This window comes from Aegilops tauschii, chromosome 7, assembly GCF_002575655.3.
Source record: "Aegilops tauschii subsp. strangulata cultivar AL8/78 chromosome 7, Aet v6.0, whole genome shotgun sequence".
NCBI classification, from domain to species: Eukaryota; Viridiplantae; Streptophyta; class Magnoliopsida; order Poales; family Poaceae; genus Aegilops; species Aegilops tauschii.
In genome coordinates, this window is record NC_053041.3 from 135,003,198 (window position 1) to 135,023,629 (window position 20,432).

General features: G+C 48.2%; 1 protein-coding gene across 1 annotated transcript; it reads right to left on the reverse strand.

Annotated features, from left to right (window-relative positions):
• Positions 1-2,682: 2,682 nt before the first annotated feature.
• LOC109760128 (E3 ubiquitin-protein ligase SINA-like 10) lies at positions 2,683-3,668 on the reverse strand. The gene is made up of 2 exons (XM_073503813.1): positions 3,534-3,668; positions 2,683-3,451 (listed from the first exon to the last, which is right to left on the reverse strand). The coding sequence occupies exons 1-2, from the start codon at positions 3,666-3,668 to the stop codon at positions 2,756-2,758; spliced, it is 831 nt and encodes a 276-aa protein (XP_073359914.1). The 3' UTR covers positions 2,683-2,755.
• Between the last annotated feature and the right edge of the window lie 16,764 nt (positions 3,669-20,432).

Genomic DNA, 20,432 nt, shown 5'->3' on the forward strand with positions numbered 1-20,432 from the left:
CCACCTCTCTCCCAAGGTTTCCATTAATGGCGCCCGACCCTCTGTTTAATGGTGTGGCTATGTCTCACTCGACTGAGATTTAAGAGAGAAAAAAGAAAATCTAAAAAGAAATTTTTGCACGGATCTTGATGTAAGAGCCGACGGATCTATATAGCATCTACTGCGACTTATAGCAAGACTGATGAATATATATAAGGACGACGAGAGTGGATAATAATTGTCTTACATAATTAGGCAGATAATTAGAAAAGCCACATGCTGCTATGCCCGAAATACACAAGGGCAAAAGAAGAAGGAAGACGCATACAATGATCTGGCTCGCTGATCTCGACTTTCTTTATGCGCTGCAGGTCGTGGAGACTAGTTCTCACGGCAAGCGGCGATGATCTCTTTCATCAGTTTCATGTCCTTAATATGCTGCCTGGCAGCATCCATGGATTCCTCCACCAGCCTTTTGCGCTTGATGCGGAGCATGGCATTCTCGTCCATAAGTTTCTTGACGATGACGCCCGTCCTCTGCAACAAGGCAGCGGTCTCCTTCGCCTACTTCGCCCTTCCGGCGATCTTCGCCCTCAGTAGGTCGCCCTCGGCCGGAGCTTCGCATTTCCCTCCCCTAGTTGCCGGATGATGCCGGTAGCCTCGTCCTGCAACCTCGCCCAGCCGGAGATCTAATCCATCTGGCTATGCACGATCGCATGCATGCGCCTGTAAGAGTCCTCGCCTGCCCGCGAGAAATTTTCCCAGGCCGCCGCGGCGCGACGGGAACTCTGTGCTGCTTCGGCGGCGCGGCGGGACATCTCTGCTGCTTCCGCGACGCGGCCGGACTAGTCTGCTACATCGACGGCGCGGCGGGACCTCCGTGCTGCTTCGGCGACGCGGCGGGACCTCTGTGCTGCTACTGCTGCGCGGCTGGACATGTCGGCTGCTTTCGCGACGAGGCGGGACATCTCTCGTGCTTCCTCTTCCATGCTCGCCTCTCCCTGTTGGAAATCTCTCGACCCAGAACTCACGCTGGCCATGGCAGAGGCAAAGGAATGATGCTGAATGACTTGATTGTTTTTTGTGGATGAGGAGTTGAGGAGGAATGTGCAGTCATCTTGGCATAGTAGTATTTATAACCGAGTACTACTAATATGCTCCTAAGTGGGAAACTGTTTAGGTTGTGATCGGTGTGAACAGTTTTCCAATTAAATATAGCATGGTAGTAATTTGGAATGTGACGAGATGCAAGCTCAAAATTTATTGACGGTTCTAGTTTCAAAGTGCGGCACTATTCCCGGATGGCGTAACGTGGGCAAGTGTTCTCGGTTGTGGTGTAGCATATGTCATGGTACTCCCTCCGTCTAGGTGTATAAGTCACCTTATGAAAACCAAATAATCCGAAAACACTTAGGCGCGGTGCATTAACTCTCACCTTGTTTCTTGTTTCTTAACACATCAACCAATAAGAGATGTAGGGCGTGCATGTTTTCAATGACTCGAGACTACCAAACACGACATGCAGTGGTTACTTCATTGCATGCAATGCTATTAATTAGCAAATAAACATTAAGTGCTCTCATTTTCCCCTCCTTCTTGGTCACGATGCACAACCTAAGATGACTTATTCAACTGGACGGAGGGAGTACTTCTTTTTCTACTACTGTGTATGTGCAATAACTGGCACCGTCGGATACATATCTTACGGTTATTGGGGTGCTCGACAGGAATAGCCTCATGGCGAGATATAGACTAGTCTTTTTTTCACACGCATTACATCGACACATATCATCTCTCTCCCTTTTTCCCACGCACACACCTATCTCTCGGGACTTCTCGCACGCACCATCTCTAGCTCCCTAGGTTGATGCCACCCACATACACTTGTACTCTGAGTTTAGTACGTCATACAGGAAGAGAAGAGGTGCACGCACGCACTCGTCCTCTCTCACACACGCATCTATAGCTACGAATTGTAGTGTTCTCAACCATCTGATTGGCTCTATCATAGGTTTCACGTTGCTCCTTGGCCTTGAGATTGAGAAGTTTAAAACGCGGAGGCTAAGCTGGAGGCGCGAGGTTTTGGTTAATGTGTGGGCCGCACACGGCACCAACATGACACGAGCTTCGTCTGGTTGGCGCGCAGTCGGATGGGTTGTCCAAGTATAGACACAACCAGGCCCTCCTTGGTATCTGCGCCTCGACTTATGCGCAGAGAAATTAGGATCGAAGGGAGTACTACTAGTAGGCTGGTTGTAATGGGGAGTATCATATACTAGTATCATGCATATGATACTACCTCCCTAATGCATAGTATCATGTACTAGTATCACATAGTACTCTATTTATTGCCATGCATGACACAAAGTAGCATAGCATTTATTATGATACGGTATCATGATATGATACTCTACCTTCTTTTTCTTCATTTAATTCTATGACACCTCATCAAAATTGCCTAGTTGGCATGCATGATACTACCATTACGACCAGCCATAGTAGTACTACTTTGATGTGTCGCCTCAACTCGCACAAGTATGCAACACTTCCTGAACAAACAAGCATATAAGCTGTTATACTTCTTACCCAAAGGATCTTTATATCCAACAGACACAAAATATCTGTTCGACTGTTGGAAATTACTTTAACTGTTGATCTGATGTCGAAGTAATTGCTGCATCACCACCAAAACCCACCATCTCTTAAGCTAAAGTAGACCGAGCTAACCCCTATATTAGCATATTACTAAGATACACAGAAGGCATTGTAGAATCATTTAGGACGTGAGCTTGTCAATCTGAATGTGGAGGGACACCAGCTTAGCCCCGGCCAGCGGCTTGGGTGGAATTGTGAAGAAGGTGAGCTCCTGCACGGCGACATCGCCGGGATCCTTGCTGCATGTCACCTCCATTTCCACCTTGACAGCGTCGGTCCTGCCTTTGGGCTCCCCCGGCGGGCCGTTCGCCCACAGCTTCGCCATGTAGTGCGGTAGTGGGGATGCCCCCGCTTTGATGCAGACGACCGACACGGCGATAGGCGCGCCGATGTCGAGCACGCCGCCGACCAAGAAAAATGCGCGGCCGTCCTCCTCCGCGAACGGCAAGAGTCGTGGCTCCGACAGTGGCACTTGCAGCTGGAGCGCGTTGCCGTACTGGATCCTATGCATGGGCATGGCATGCACGGTGTTGATGTGGTGGGAGAGCGCTGGCGGCGGGCCTTCGTAGCCGCAGACGGGCACGAGGCATTTGCAGGGCGCGAGCGGACACACGCTCAGGTGATCGGCGAGCTTGTGGTAAGTGACGTAGAGCCCACAACCTTCGTGCGGGCACTCCACCCTCGCCGAGGAGAGGACGGCGTCCACCGCCGTGTTCCGCACGTCGAAGCCACCGCCACGCTCGCACTTCTGGCACTGCCGCTGGTTCCCGGGGCGCTCGACGCAACAGTCCGCGCAGGCCAGGTGCCCTCCCTTGCACTGCGCAAATCAATCGAACAGCACATCAATCAAGAAACCTGCACATTGCTCGATCAGCCGAACGGACGAGGTATATTCGAACCTCATACACTGGAGGCTTCAAGGGGCGGAGGCACAAGGGGCAGTGGAGCAAGGTGAGGTCCATCGAGACCATAGAGAGCTCCATCGTCGGGTCCTGTTCCGTCTGCATGATCTCGCCCTCCTCGTGCACAACCATCTCTCGCTTTATTAGGGCCGGGGCATTACAAAGCTTTACCGTCACATATTCATACTACTTCAAGGTGCATCAAATCAACACATGCAAGTATCAAAAGGAGAGTCACGACATGCATGCATGCATTGTAATTAATGCATCGGTAAACGCAAATTATTGAAATATATCGAGTGTAGTGCTTTGATCTGTCGTGTCAACTTGTACAAGACCGAGAAGTTTGATTACTACAACGCCCCCTCTCCCTTGCAGACTGAGCTCCGGTGCCTTAACTGCACCTGCCTTTGGCTGCAGGACAGGTGGGCGACCCACCTGCTGGGCCCACCTGTCATACACGCAAAGGCAGGAGCAGTAAGTCAATGAAGCTGCGTCCCTCCCTCGCCCATGAGCGTGGTGGCTGGCATGACTAGGAGAAGCTTTGGCTATACGCTGTCCCTCCCGCACGCAGTGGACATGCAGCAGTTCATTCCGTGTTAGATGGCCAGAAGCATACTGTAGTACTTCTCCACTGCAGTAGTACTCCATCATTGTTTGACTTCCCGAAGAGGCGAAGAGCCAAGCGCAATCCGGACGCTCGTGTGGCAGTTTCGGGCTTCTTTGATTCAAAGGATTCTCAAAGGAATTTTGGAGGATTCTAATCCTTAGGAATTTTTCCTATCTTCGTTGTTTGACTCATAGGATTGTAAACCATAGGAATTTTTCCATAGAATTCATTTGCACTAGATTTCATAGGAAACTTTCCATCCACTCAAACCTCTTTGAAAGAATCCTAAGTTTTTTCTATGCACAATCAAACACTCATACAATCCTGTAGGATTCAAGACGACATTCCACTCTAATCCCATGCTTTTCCTATTCCCGCGTTTTGGAAATCCTACGAATCAAAGAGGCCCTTCATGTGTAGAGTAGTCTAGGATAGCGTGTACCGTGCTTGTAAGCTTAAAATCGTTGGGGTCGGCTCCATGCTACGAGGCCGTCTTGAAGCTTTTTTTATTAAAATAATCTTCTGGCCCTACCTGTCATCCTGGTGATTGTAATTTGCACGCTCATCTAGTCAAGACAGGAATATATATTTTAATTTGTGGTGGGGTAAATGTTAGGGGTTGCAGCAAATGGAGTATTGTACATTGCGGGTCTTTCAGCCAAGTTTAGAGGCAACCATGTGGGGCCAGTGCTATGATGTGTCGCGTCAACTCGTACAACGAGGAGAAGCTTTATTTTTACTACTGCATGCCTTCTCCCTCGCCCATGCGCGCGGTGGCTCGCAAACAAGGACATGCTTTTGCTTAGAGTACTCCCTCCGTTTTTACTCCGCATATAAGATTTGGTCAAAGTCAAACTACACAAAGTTTGATCAATTTTATATTAAAAAATATGAACATCTACAATACTAAAACTATATAGTATGAAAATACGTTTCATGGTGCATCTGATAATATTGATTTCATAGTGTGATTGTTTATATTTCTTAATATAAAGTTAATCAAACTCTACAAAGCTTGACTTTGACCAAACCTTATATGCGGACTAAAAAGAAACTGAGGGAGTACTACAACAAGCTATCCCTCCCGCTCGTGGTGCACGGACATGCAGCAGTGGATTCGATACTGTAGAAGCAGTAGTAGTAACATCATTGTTCGTCTTCTCGAAGAGGCGAAGAGCCAAGCGCAACCCGAGCGTGGAAGTTGCGAACCTTGGAGCACACATATAGCCAGGCTCTTGCATGAGACAAAATTGCTATGTGAGCCCACTATTGTAGTACTTTCTAGTGTAGCCCTGTAAACTAGAAAGGAGTATTTGCCTTTCTAGAGATTTCAACAAGTGACTAGACTACACTGGGATGGAGTACATATGGAGCAAAATGAGTGAATCTACACCGTAAATAAATACGTAGTTCTCTCGTTTTCCTCTTCGCCTTGGTCGCGGTGCACAATATTGAGTATACTAGTACTATCATCTTGAAATTTACGAAGTCACCATAGGCACCTCGTCGTCGACGGGGACGTCTCCTGACACGCGATAGACGTGAGCGGCAGTCGCCTCCATAGGTGCTTGAATGCCAAGGAGGGAGAGGGTAGCGGTTCCTGAGACGTTGAACGGTCAATGATGCATCCTCGATTACATGCAGAGGGAATTAATTGTAGAAGCAGAATAGAGCCAGCACGATGTGAATGCAACAAAGTTTGGACTCTCATATAAAGGTGCCCCACCACTCCAATCCAGCTACTCCTAGTCTCTGCGCAACACTGCTCACTCCAATCCAAGACCAAGTGACCAGAAGCCACAAGCACCTATGGAGGCGATGGACGCGAGCGACAGTCGGCTGTGCCAAATCATCCAAGGTGCCGGCCTGTGGCCCCGCATCACGCAGCGTTTCCAGACGGTACTGGCGACCGCCGGTGTCGTAGCCCTCGCCGACACGGGCTTCTCCTCTCGCATGGACGACATGATGGTCAACTCCATCCGCAAGTTCACCACCGTCAAGAAGCACGCGGACGACCTTGCCGTACTACTCCAGCCCGCGCGCCTAGGCTCCCCATTGCCTGCAACCCTAATCGGCCTCCATGGTGATGAACTCTTTCAAGCCCTGGTGGCCCTGCAGGTGCCGGAGGTCACGACGAAGAATGTGCACCTCGACCTCCACATCCACGTCTACGAGGAAATCGTCTACATAGGCCACTACATGGCCAGCGAGGACAGAAAGACATTGGCCTTCTTCCAGCGGCTGGAATCTTTGGATGCCATTGTTCATAAGCACGTCGACCTGGCCCCGAAAGCCGCTGCTACTTAGCCGCCGTTCGGTGGGCCGGCGCCCTGAGTCGAGGAGGTGGACATCGTCGATGGATGCATCTCTTCTTCTTGCCTCCTGTAACCAGCACTGTATCGCCTCGTGGCCTTAATGTTTTATTAGTATAGTACTCCCTCCGTTCCCAAATATAAGTCTTTCTAAAGATTCCAGCAAGTGACTACATACGGAGCAAAATGAGTGAATCTACACTCTAAAATATGTCTACATACATCTGTATGTTGTATTCCATTTGAAATATCTAAAAAGGCTTATATTTAGGAACGGAGGGTGTATATGGCATTTTTATTCCAGTCGTAACGTTTTCACTATGAGGTGGGGCTGCAGTTGAGCAAACCGACCATCGGCAAATTACCCCCCCCCCCCCCCCCCCGCCCATCGGGCGTCGGCTGAGTTTAGAATTAGAAGAGAGAAACGAGGGGGAAGAGCTAGCTATAGCACGGACGCTGTTTTCAGATGGGACTCGTGTTGATAGAATAGGAGTACTGAGCACTCGTACCTCTTTTTTGAGGGAAATGGTAGTCGTATGTCTAGTACTACCACTAGTTCGGTGCGTGTGACCTATACCTGTCATCACTTTCGGTCTCCTTCTCAAACCGCAGCTACGCTTCACCGTACATATTTTTTCACGCATTTATCCTCCTATAGCTATATGTACTCCTAGGCTATTTCCACGTGCTCCCTTTCGCCGACATGTGGGACATAGAGCATCTGGGTCGCAGTGCATGCACGACTCGGAGCATATGCCGGGGTACTTTACATTTCAGACCTCATGAATTACATGCAAACCCCCCGCAGAAGAATAAATAAATAAATTACTACACGAAACTGGATTATTTTCGTAGAAACCGGAGCACATTCATGAAATTTTGGAGATAACACGTTTATGAAAAACTACCAGACCTAAACCAGTCTATGGGCCTCTTTGATTCGCAGGATACTGAAAACACAGGAATGGGGAAAGTATGATGGCGATGAACCGAGACAAGGAGAACTCTAACTCAGTTAGAGGTTAGAGTTAGATTCTAACCCTGAACTAACTCTAAACCAAAGAGGTGTATGGATGGCAGGGTTAGATTGACAATACATGTTCTTTCTCAATCATTTGACTACTTTGGACCCTATTTCCTGCCGGATTTGGTGTGGCCGGCTCTTGTGTGGCCTCCTCCCGCTCACCATCTTTACAAATCAAGCATGCAAAACATGATAAATTTTACTTTGTCCATACAAATGAGATATCCCACTTAAACATACAAGTCCTCAATCAAGCTTCACAAAAAACAATACACTCCATGAAACAAAGCATGAGCTAACTCATCACAGAAGTCATTCACGATAGGGAGGGAGCCCGGAGCCCCTCACGCACCCAGGGAGGAGCTCGTCATCGTTGCTCTGGAGGAAGGCTCTGTAGAGCCAAAGCCCCAGGAACCCCTTCGACGCCGGCACTTGCAAGTTGAGGTCGACACCGGCATGGGTAGCAGGGCCACTTGCCGATGACTGCGAACCGAATCTTTGTGCCTCTAGAAATAATGCAAGCCTGAAACTGAAATACCTTGAAAGGTGAACTGAATCTTTGGGCCTCTAGAAGTAATGCAAGCCTGAAACTGAAATACCTAGAAAGGTGAACTGAATCTTTCGGCCTCTAGAAATAATGCAAGCCTGGAACTAAAATACCAAGAAAGGTGAACTGATTCTTTGGGCCTCTAGAAATAATGCAGGCCTGAAACTGAAATACCTAGAAAGGGGAACTGAATATTTGGGCCTCTAGAAAGATTTATTACCTCCTCAAGCAGCATCAAACAATCCAATGCATGCACCACAAATCTATACCAAGTTTAATCAGGATCTACTTTTCCAAATCAGAATTAGCGCTAGAGCGAGCAAGATCAATGATATGGTTGTGAGACAGAGAAGGAACGAACAAACTCACCCCTCTCGCGACCTCCCTGGTAGATGCGCCGCCGCCACGCACGACATCGGGATAAAAATGACCGGTGAAGGGGGAGCGGGCGAGCTTCGAAGGCCGGAGGGAGAGGGCGGATGGAGGAGGGCGGCGGAGGCCGGAGGAGAGGGCGGCCGGAGGAGAGAGAGGGCGAGCGGCGGAGCAGCGCTTGGGCGGGTGGCCCGATGGGGAACAGAGAGGAGTCGTGCGAGGGGGGCGGAGGGAGCGATCTGGTGCGGGCAGGGGAGATTTTTTTAGTTCTCTTTTAGTGGGCCCGAGGAGAACTAACCCAATTAGAACCTCTCCACCGGGCTAGTGTTTTTAGCTGGGTTAGAGCAAACTAGCTCAAACTAACCCCTCATGTTTGGATAATTGGAGGCTATTTCAACCCAAACTAGCTCTAACTGAGGGATCCAAACAAAGAGGAGTAGTATTGTACATGCTACAGTCTGGACAGTAGCACATTGTTTTTTACGGCCATATCAGCACATTGTTTTCTACTGCCGGTTCACTGGGCTGTCGTGGTTCGCACTCCTCCGACGTGAGTAGTAGGACTACTAGTATATACTGCATGATTATTTGCTCCTTCTTACTACTACGTACTTCGCCGACATGTGGGAGAGCCAGCATCCGGGTCGACGTGTCATGCATCAGATTAGAGTGCGGAACGGAAAGGGGGCATCACCCCGGTCGTACTGCCAGTAATTCATGACTATAGTGAGTAGTCATATCACAAGTCTTTCCAGCAGTAACGCGTCGTCAAATCGCATAGCCCGACCTTTCCAGCAGTAAGTAAGTTGAATCCGCTACTCCCCCACCCTCATCGCCTCTCTGTCAAACCGCCTACGCGAAAACTGCAGCGCGTACTGCCCGAGAAAAGCCCCGCCCTCAACTTTTAACTACGCGAAAATAGTTCGAGCTTGCTCGTTCTATATAAATACTAGTACTGTATATTTATTCACCCGTGGGGTTGTTCAATGAATGGAGGGCCGGGGAGCACAAGTGAACAATACTACTACTAGTAGTAGTAAGTAGGAGTCGTACAGTTAGTCACCTTAAATAGAGAGTTTCTTTTCTTTAATGCCACGTACACAAATTGGAACGCTTGTTGTGGACAGAAAAAGATAATCACTCCACTATATATGTATGCAGGGGCCTGAGCGCTTGCTTTACTAGGGTTGCTCTCTTCATTCTCTCATCCTCTCCAGATCTAAACAAGACAGCGGTAGCGACATTTTCTCTCTGCTCACCGCTGGTCACAGATCCGGCCGGACCCCTTAGGCTGGTGTGTGTGTAGAGGACTAGGTGCATCGTTCACGTGGTCATCGCCGGCGAGGGAGGAAACCCACAGCTGCCGGAGGGGCCCGATCCTCTGCCCGTGTCGTTCTCTCTGACACAGCGCCGGCTCGGGAGGTCCTCCGACCCTTCTTCCTCCCTGCCATATTGTGCGCAGATCCGACCTGCTGCCACCGACATCCCGACGACCCTCAGGTATAAGTTCTTCGAAAGCGGCCTTGCTCTACTACCCCAGCTCCCCACGTGTCTGCATGTGCATCTTTTTCTACTCCCATCAGCTCTTCCAAAGCCACCTAAATTCTTAGTATTATTAGAGGTAAAGCTAGTTCATGCATTCGAATCTAGGACTTGGTTCAAACAATGAAGAAAGGGGGGAAAGTTGTAGCATGAATCTAGGACTTGATTCAAAGAGGAAATAATATGGTGGAAGTAGTAGAGACTGGATACCCAACCGGTCTCTGTGTTGAAAAGGGAAATAATGGGAAAACGCAGTACAAACTGGATAAGGAACAGATCTATGGTTGAAAAAAGGATAGAAAGTGGCGGCTGGTGGACAAGTCAACAAAGTATTTCCAGGATTAGATTTGTTACCCTCACATAGTAAAAGGTCTCCAGGATTAGAATTGCTGCCCTCACTTAGTAAAAGGTCTCCAGAATTAGATTTGCTGCCCGCGCATAGTAAAAGGTCTCCAGGATTAGATTTGCTGCCCTCACATAGTAAAAGGTCTCCATGATTAGATTTGCTGCCCTCACAGAGCATGAACAATCTTGGCATCACCACTTTATGCCTCCTTGTAGGTACATTGTGCTGATGCGTCCACTGTCGCATGTCCTTATACCAACCTTTTGCTGTTGTTAATATAAGGGCGCATGTAAAATGAAGCGATCACACTGTTACCTTAAGGACATGTCTAACCAGTGTTATTGTTAATCTAATGCCTCCAGTGATATGATGCAATTAAACTATGTTACAAATGGTACTCCTGCTGTTTTCCCCAGTATGATAAGTAAGTTGCTCCTTTACGCTGTTGAGTGTCCTGGTGTCCCCACGGTCCCATGCCCTTAAACCAACTCTTTAGCTGCTGTTGATTTACTGTATCTGGTAAACAAGCAATGCCACCATTAAAGTAATCCCATATTTGACGAATGTCATTGTTGATCATAATGCTTCCGGTAACATCAAGCATTGCTGACGTTTTAAAATTTCTACTGTCCTTGCGTGATTGCCATGAACATAATTAAGATGCTTCTTTTCATTTCGTGTATGTTTCGTATATTCTTATTGACCAGCAACTGTTTACTTTCTATCTTTTTGTGTAGATAGGGATATCCATTTCACCTTGTTGCTATTGTGACCATTTGGTGAACTGCACAAAACACTTTTTTTTGGAATGAGTGTCTTGTGCAGTTCAACTAAAATTTCATGTGGGAAACATCTCTCAATTTTGGTGGAACTGCACAAAATGGTGATTGAAGTTTCCAAAATCTCCGTCAAATTCTGCTGGTAATCTGGTGCAACATTTTATTAGCCTTTGCAAGATGAGTCGTCACTGTCACCACAATGGCACTTTATTTTAGTGGAACTGCACAAAAGGATAAGCAAATTATAGTTACACCTTACATGAGCCGGACAGCCAACCTTAATGTTCCTCAAATTTAGTGCAAGTACTAAAGAAGAACCTGCCAGCTCATGAGAGCAAGTACTTCTTACTAGCTGAATGATGCAATCTTTGCTTCATTTCAGGTGAACTACAGAAAAAGGTGCATGAATTGAATCATGGAACTCCAGCCTGGCCTCATCCGAGTGGAGCTGCAGGTTGAGTTCAAGGAGTGCCATTATTATAGTAATCATGTTCTTCTTATTTGTGTTGTGCAAACAGGAATACTCAACTACAGATGTTGTGACGGTCAAGAGCATTCGCCAAGTTCTTCGGTTGTATGACACGGCTAGCCAAGATGGATTTAATCCTGATATTCACTTTATCAAAAGGCTCTAATGGGTTGGTTCTGAATCTTGCAAGCTGGGAATCAATGAGATGTGTAGGCATCTTTGTTGTACTTATTATTTGAATCTTATTTGTTGGTTCTGAATCTTGCAAGCTGAGAATCAATGAGATGTGTAGGCATCTTTGTTGTACTTATTATTTGGATCTTATTTGTTGGTTCTGAATCTTGCAAGCTGGGAAACACGGCATGATGATGCAGAGGACAACAACCATAACAAACAGTTCAAACATGGTAGTATTATCTGTGTGAAAGTGGGAAAAATGTGCTGATCGTGTGCGTCTTGAGAATAATAATTCTAATTGTTGTGCATGTTGATTCTGTGGCACTGATAGAACGAGCCAATGCATTGCTTGTTTTAAGTATAAATTTCTATTAAAGCTAATTAAATTTAAGTAAAGTGACCACTAACTCTTGTTATTACAGTACCAATACAGACCCGCTCGTGAACAGACGTATGGCCAGAGTAGGTTTCTTAATGGAGGCATTTGAATGCGCCGAGGGCGCATCTTCTGCCGGGCGTGCAGCAGGCGAGGGAGGCTAGTAACTGTTATCGCCTGTACACACTCAGTTTACTGTTGAATCCAGTTCCCCAAGAGCTGAAAAACGAACTGATGTCGCCGCCTACCCACTCGTTCACTTGAAGAGCCTCCAATGGCGATCCGAGGGGTGAGCTTGCTGGATATGGACTTCAGCAAGGAGTTCCCCTTTGAGTTCGCCGTTCAGTCCTATGGCTGCACCAAGTTGAATGTGATGTACACCAACGATCCGGACTCGGTGAAGCTCTGCCTCGCCGAGTTCACGCAGTACCTACAGGACGAGAAAGCACAAGGTCACAGGACTAGACGTTGTGCCCATCCATTCGTCTCCTGACAGGGACCAGCGGATCGCCGTCGCCCAGGTATGTGTGCAGGACGAGGTTCTCGTCTACCACTGCTATAGGGCCATCAGAGGTTCTGGAGCATTCGTCCGTTTCATCGGCAGCGCCGACTGCACCTTCGCTACGGTGGAGAGAAGGAAGAACGCGACGATTCGGCCATCTGGTGCAACAAGCTTGTCGACATCCAGAAGGAATACAAGATCATCGGCAACGGGCAGGAGAAGGACTCCGTGGTTGACCTCATCGAGACCATCATCGACCCCTGATACGCCAACATGAAAGAAGACAACGATACCAAAGGACCTAAACATGTGGGAGGTACCTCTGAATCTAGCCTACATAACCTACGCGGCCAAGGACGCATACGCATGCTACGACATGTACAGGCGGATCTTGGACATGAGGGCGTGTCTGCTTCCCGTAACCGACGAGTACATGGACAGCCGCAGCATCATGATCAAGCGTGCCAGGAAGGTCTAGATGTTGTACTTTATCTGTTTATAAGCACCTTTATCATCTGAGTGTTTCATGCATTAGCCTATGTGTCGTAATTATTTGTTTTGTCCGAAATATTTCTTTTAAGAAACCATTAAACTGTTTGCTTTTTTAGTGGCTATTTGCTTATGTATGTAACTAGTTCACACGTCCGTTTCAAAAAAAAAACTAGTTCACTCAGCTGCCGTGCTTTGAATCTCCTTCATCCCAACATATTCCCCTTCTCAGGTGGACCCAGCAGGTCTTGTACACAGACATATGGGACCAACCACCTATCCATTTGTATTTCTTTATTTTGTTCAATCTTTCGTCCTCTTCCTATAAAGCGGCTGGCCATCATAGCCTATGGCGTTGGCCAGGCCATCCCTCTACTCCCACACATTGTCCGGCGGCGGCAGCTCCACCAGCCCACCCTGCACCCGAACAAGTCAACCCTCGTACTCCCCTCCACCTGCGTCTTCCCCCGCTCCGATTCGTTCGGTTTGAGATCTCGACGTCGTCCTCCGCCTTGGTGCTCTCGCCACGGTGCCACCGTCTATCGTTCCCAACATGGTCAGCAAAACAAGAGGAATCGGGAGACAATTGTTCGTCGAGAGGCTGACAGTCCCGGGACCACTGGGTCCATGGCCTAGGTTTTGTTGTTTAACATGGGCAGCCCATGACATGTTTCAACATTTTTTGGATCCAGCAGGTATCAAGTGGCCTCTGGGCCTCCCAACCTAGCTTGTCTATAACATCAGCAGCCCAAGTTATGTTTGTTTTTTCAAGATGACGCACAGCTCAGTTCTATTTTTCTATAAGAATGCAAAACTGAACCTATGTTTTCTATAAGAATGCAAAACTGAACCTATATTTATTTCTTATTTTATTACATATAAATATAATAGAAACAACATAAGGTTCCGTTAAACCTGTTGTTCGTCCAACCATTTTATAGACCTTCCCACTTCCTTTATTTCTCATTTTCATTAATCCTATATCTAAATTTTCTCCCACTTTCTTTTTGATGTAAATTGAGTTTTCTCCCAGTACTTTTCCCTAGAACCAACTCAACTGTCCCACGTCTAGCCTAAAAATTAATAATACCCCACGTCCTATTAACTCATCAAATTAAAATGATATTTTATTTCGTAAATTGAAAGTTCTTACAAAATAATAATAATAATTGTTTATATATAACTTGGCAAGTTAACTCCTAGTGATTGCGTACATAAGCTTGCAAATATTTTACTGACCAATGCAGTAATAGACGTGCAATCATGTGTTTATGTTTTTATAACATTTCTCCGTCCAGCCCAACATGATATTTTCACCCAGCCCAGCAAGTCCGCGGATTTCGAGAAAAATGCAAATGGGCTTTAAATTCTACCATATATATAAACGGGGTGCATAGATGCTACATCATTGTTTCACCCAGCCCACCAAATGGACTAAAAAACAAATGGACTGGCTGACATGTGGGCCAGTAGGTCGAAGCCTAAGCAAGGCGTTGGATTTACATCCAACGGCCGGCATTCTTCTTCAATCTCTCGTCTTCTTCCCCCAGCGCTGCCGGGACCGCCTGCTCCAGCCTCCGGCATCCAGCGGCGTTGTTTTGCGCGCCTCAGCGAAACGCTACCCCGCCAACGGCCAGGCCATCCCTCCACTCCGCACCTCCTATTATTCTCAGCCGAGTGTAGGCCCACCCCGCACCCGAACCAGTCAAGATTCCCACTCCTCTCCGTCTGCGACTCCACTGTCGCGTCTTCTCCATCTCCGGGTCGTTCCAGTCTGGGGCCTCGCCGTCGTCCACCGCCTCACTGCACTCGGCGCGGCGTGGTCAACAAATGAGAGTCATCGGAAGAGTACTATACATGGAGAGCCTGACGGCTGGGACCCACGAGGTCCATGGTCGCACGCAAGGAAAGTTCCTCCTTATTAAGTTGTTTCCTCCCCTGACAACTGGGACACACCGGCTGTATCTTCGCACGGAAGGAAGTGCCTCCTTGTTATGTGAAAAAACCATTCCTCCTGATGATAGCTGGACCCAGCATATTTGGTGGCTGACTTGTGGGCCTACTAAGCGGACGTGTACACAAGGCTTTGTCAACTTAATCAACAAATGATTCTAGCAGCTGGACCGTTGGATGTTAATCCAACAGCCGTGCTCCTTCTTCAACCTCTGTTCTTGCTCCTGTCTCTCGTGGGTGGCAGTGCTGCCGCGTACCCGAACCAGTCAAGTTTCCCACTCCTCTCCATCTGCGACTCCACTGCCGCGTCTTCCCCATCTCTGGGTCGTTCCAGTCTGGGGCCTCGTGCTACCTCTTGAGCACTGCGTTGGTTTTCCCTTGAAGTGGAAGGGGTGATGCAGCAAAGTAGCGTAAGTATTTCCCTCAGTTTTTGAGAACCAAGGTATCAATCCAGTAGGAGGCCACGCACGAGTCCCTCGCACCTACACAAACAAATAAATCCTCGCAACCAATGCAATAAAGGGGTTGTCAATCCCTTCACGGTCACTTACGAGAGCGAGATCTGATAGATATGATAAGATAATATTTTTGGTATTTTTATGATAAATATGCAAAGTAAAATAAAAGGCAATAAAAACAACTAAGTGTTGGAAGATTAATATGATGGAAAATAGACCCGGGGCCATAGGTTTCACTAGTGGTTCTCTCAAGAGCATAAGTATTTACGGTGGGTGAACAAATTACTGTTGAGCAATTGACAGAATTGAGCATAGTTATGAGAATATCTAGGTATGATCATGTATATAGGCATCACGTCCGAGACAAGTAGACTGCCTCCTGCCTGCATCTACTACTATTACTCCACACATCGACCGCTATCCAGCATGCATCTAGAGTATTAAGTTCATAAGAATAGAGTAACGCTTTAAGCAAGATGACATGATGTAGAGGGATAAACTCATGCAATATGATATAAACCCCATCTTGTTATCCTCGATGGCAACAATACAATACGTGCCTTGATGCCCCTACTGTCAGTGGGAAAGGACACCGCAAGATTGAACCCGAAGCTAAGCACTTGTCCCATTGCAAGAAAGATCAATCTAGTAGGCCGAACCAAACTGATAATTCGAAGAGACTTGCAAATATAACCACTCATACATAAAAGAATTCAGAAGATTCAAATATTGTTCATAGATAAACTTGATCATAAACCCACAATTCATCGGTCTCAACAAACACACCGCAAAAGAAGATTACATCGAATAGATCTCCACAAGAGAGGGGGAGAACATTGTATTGAGATCCAAAAAGAGAGAAGAAGCCATCTAGCTAATAACTATGGACCCGAAGGTCTGAGGTAAACTACTCACACATCATAGGAGAGGCTATGGTGTTGATGTAGAAGCCCTCCGTGATCGATGCCACCTCTGGCGGAGCTCCGGAACAGGCCCCAAGATGGGATCTCACAAGTACAAAAGGTTGCGGCGGTGGAATTAGGTTTTTGGCTCCGTATATGGTAGTTTGGGGGTACGTAGGTATATATAGGAGGAAGGAGTACGTCGGTGGAGCAACAGGGGGCCCACGAGGGTGGAGGGCGCGCCTGGGGGGTGGGGGTAGGCGCGCCCCCTACCTCGTGCCCTCCTGGTTGATGTCTTGACGTATGGTCCAAGTCCTCTGGATCACGTTCGTTCCGAAAATCACGTTCCCAAAGGTTTCATTCCGTTTGGACTCCGTTTCATTTTTTTTCTGCGAAACTCTGAAATAGGCAAAAAAACAGCAATTCTGGGCTGGGCCTCCGGTTAATAGGTTAGTCCCAAAAATAATATAAAAGTGTATAATAAAGCCCAATAATGTCCAAAACAGAATATAATATAGCATGGAACAATCAAAAATTATAGATACGTTGGAGACGTATCACCTCGCCGTCGTCCACCGGCCTTGGTGCGCTCGGCACGGTGTGGTCAACGTGGTCAACAACCGAGAGTCGTCGGAAGATGACTGTACGTGAGAGGCTGACAGTGGGGACACATCATGCCCATGGACGCATGCATGCAACTGCATCCTTTTTACCCTGAAAATTAATGTTTTCTCCCCCTGACTGCTGGGACCCACCAGCTACATCTTCGCACGCAAGGAAGTACGTCCATATTACGGGCAAAAAAATATCCCCCTGACAGCTGGGACCCAGCAGCTATATCTTCACACGCAAGGAAGTGCGTCCTTATCCTCCCTGACAGCTGGGACCCACCCGGTCGAAGCGTACATACTGTTGTCTGTCTTGTCGGAACGTGTACGTACATACTGGTCGATCGGTCTCTCTGCAAGTATGAACCGTGGCCGAGTAAGTAGCGGCACATGACATAGTAGAGCCCCCCATGTAGCAGTTCAGGCTATCCCGTCTAAACCGTGTACATGTACGTACAGCCACATGCCAAAAAATACGGCCACGTACGTACATACGGGCGGGGTCTCGAACGCCTACTCGTGCATACGTACGGCCAGATCTCGTGTACATGGCTGGGTCGGAACGGAGAAAGTGCGTCGTTGTCGTGTTCATGGGGAGGCAACGGAATGCGTCGTGTTCATCGGGAGGCAACGGAACGCGTGATGTTCATCAAGAGCCAACCGGCTTAGACGGAACAGCCAATGGAAACGAGGCCTGGCGTGCCGCGGAACGGAGGAAACGGCCTTGTGTTCGACCGGCCATGGTCGAAACGGGATCCTGTTCATCGGGAGGGGTCTGGCGTACCGCAAAACAGAGGAAACGGACTTCTCTTGGACCTCCTACGGTTTAAAACGGGGTCCTGTTGACTGGGAGGGGTGTGGCGTACCGCAAAACGGAGGAAACGGACTTGTGTTGGAGCGCTACGGTTGAAATGGGGGTCATGTTCATCGGGAGGGGTGTGGCGTACCGCAAAACGGGACTCCACAGGACACTGTTCATCTCCCCCGTCGACCTCCTCCACAAGCTACTGTTCATGCACCGTCGACCTCCTCCAGCCTCCACCTGCGACTGTTCATCCATGGGCTCCTGTTCCGCGCGCTCCTCCACCGGCTACTGTTCAACCAACCCTCTCCACGAGGTCCTGTTAAACCACCCCTCCACGGGCTACTGTTCCTCCAGCCCTCCACCGGCTACTATTCAACCAGCCCTCCACAGGGTCCTGTTCATCCAGCCCTCCACGGGGTCCTGTTCATCCACCGGCTCGATCGATCGGGGTCCTGTTCATCCAGCGGCAACGGCCTCCACTACCATGGGTTCCTGTTTATCCAACCCCCCCCACCGGGAACGGTTCATCCAAACCCCCAACAATGCTCACTGTTCATCAAGAGGCAGCAGGTTCGATCGGCTTCAGTGAGCAGCAGTAGCGAAGGAATCGCTCGATTGGGTTCAGTTAACAGCCATGGATCGATCGCTCGGGTTCAGTAACGCGTAGCCTGCAGTGCAATCACTCGGGTTCAGTAGGCGAATGCCTCGCTCAGGTTCAGTTAGAGCCCAACGCCTCGCACCCACGCGCCTATGTGTACGAGAGAAACGCGCATCGCTCGGCCCCCGACCACCCACCGTAACCGGGAACTCCACGATATTTTCCTTGCCCTCGCTTCTACCACGGTTTTCTCCGTCATGGACGGCCCAAAGAATGTCATGCAGCTGCGTCTCCGACCCGCCCAGGATGAAAAGCCCATCTTCTGTCATGATTTTTTTTTTCAAAGAAGTAGGGGCCCACCACATCTATGATGATATCGGGTTTTGTCACAATTATTGTCATAGAAGTGTCATAAGCATGACAGAAAAAAATCGTTTGGCCCAAAATGTCACGGATGTGTCTTTCTTTTGTAGTGCATGTCAATACCTTTCCCTTCAAAGATAAAGGGAGGACCTTCTTCTTGATAACATCCTCGGGCAAACCTGCAAGCTTAAATAATCCACAAACTTCATCCACATAGATTAGATGCATATCAGGATGTAATGTTCCATCTCCTGCATAAGGATTAGCTAGCAGTTTCTCTATCATACCCGAATGAATTTCATAATAAATATTTTTAGTAGGTGCGGTAGGTTCAGGAGAAACTCTGTGCTCTTCCGGTCGAGGCGAAGATACCCTGAACAAGCCCCTCAAACGATTATTTTCCATAGTAACAAATGACTGTAATTTTTAGCACACTATATGAATGTTTACTTACCAAATTCCACTCACCAAAGGCGCTTCACTCCCCGGTAATGGTGCCAGAAAAGAGTCCTGATGACCCACAAGTATAGGTGATCTATCGTAGCCCTTTCGATAAGTAAGAGTGTCGAACCCAACGAGGAGCAGAAGGAAATGACAAGCGGTTTTCAGCAAGGTATTTGTTGGGTAACGCAGTAATTTCAAAAAATTCCTACGCACACGCGAGATCATGGTGATGCATAGCAATGAGAGGGGAGAGTGTCGTCCACGTACCCTCGTAGACCATAAGCGGAAGCGTTATGACAACGCGGTTGATGTAGTCATAAGTCTTCATGATCGACCAATCCTAGTACCGAACGTACGACACCTCCGCGATCTGCACACATTCAGCTCGGTGACGTCCCATGAACTCACGATCCAGTAGAGCTTCGAGGGAGAGTTCCGTCAGCACGACAGCGTGATGACGGTGATGATGAAGCTACCGACGCAGGGCTTCCCCTAAGCACCCCTACGATATGACCGAGGTGGATTATGGTGGAGGGGGCACCGCACACGGCTAAGAGATCAATGATCAACTTATGTGTCTATGGGGTGCCCCCTCCCCGTATATAAAGGAGTGGAGGAGGGGGAGGAGGCCGGCCTCCTTGGCGCGCTCCAAGGGGAGTCCTACTCCCATTGGGAGTAGGATTCCACCCCTTCCAAGAGTAGGAGTAGGAGGGGAGGAAGGAGGAGAGAGGGGAAATGAAAAAGGGGGGCGCCGCCCCCTCTTCCTTATCCAATTCGGACTAGAGGGGGAGGGGGCGCGGCCTTCCCTGGCCGCCCCTTCCTCTCTCCACCAAGGCCCATGAGGCCCATTACACTCCATGGGGGGTTCCGATAACCCCCGGTACTCCGGAATTCTTCCAAACTCACTCAGAACCTTTCCGAAGTCCAAACATAGTCATCCAATATATCGATATTTATGTCTCGACCATTTCGAGACTCCTCGTCATGTCCATGATCATATCCGGGACTCCAAACTACCTTCGGTACATCAAAACACATAAACTCATATTACCGATCGTCACCGAACGTTAAGCGTGCGGACCCTACGAGTTCGAGAACTATGTAGACATGACCGAGACACGTCTCCGTTCAATAACCAATAGCGGAACCTGGATGCTCATATTGGCTCCCACATATTATACGAAGATCTTTATTGGTCAAACCGCATAACAACATACGTT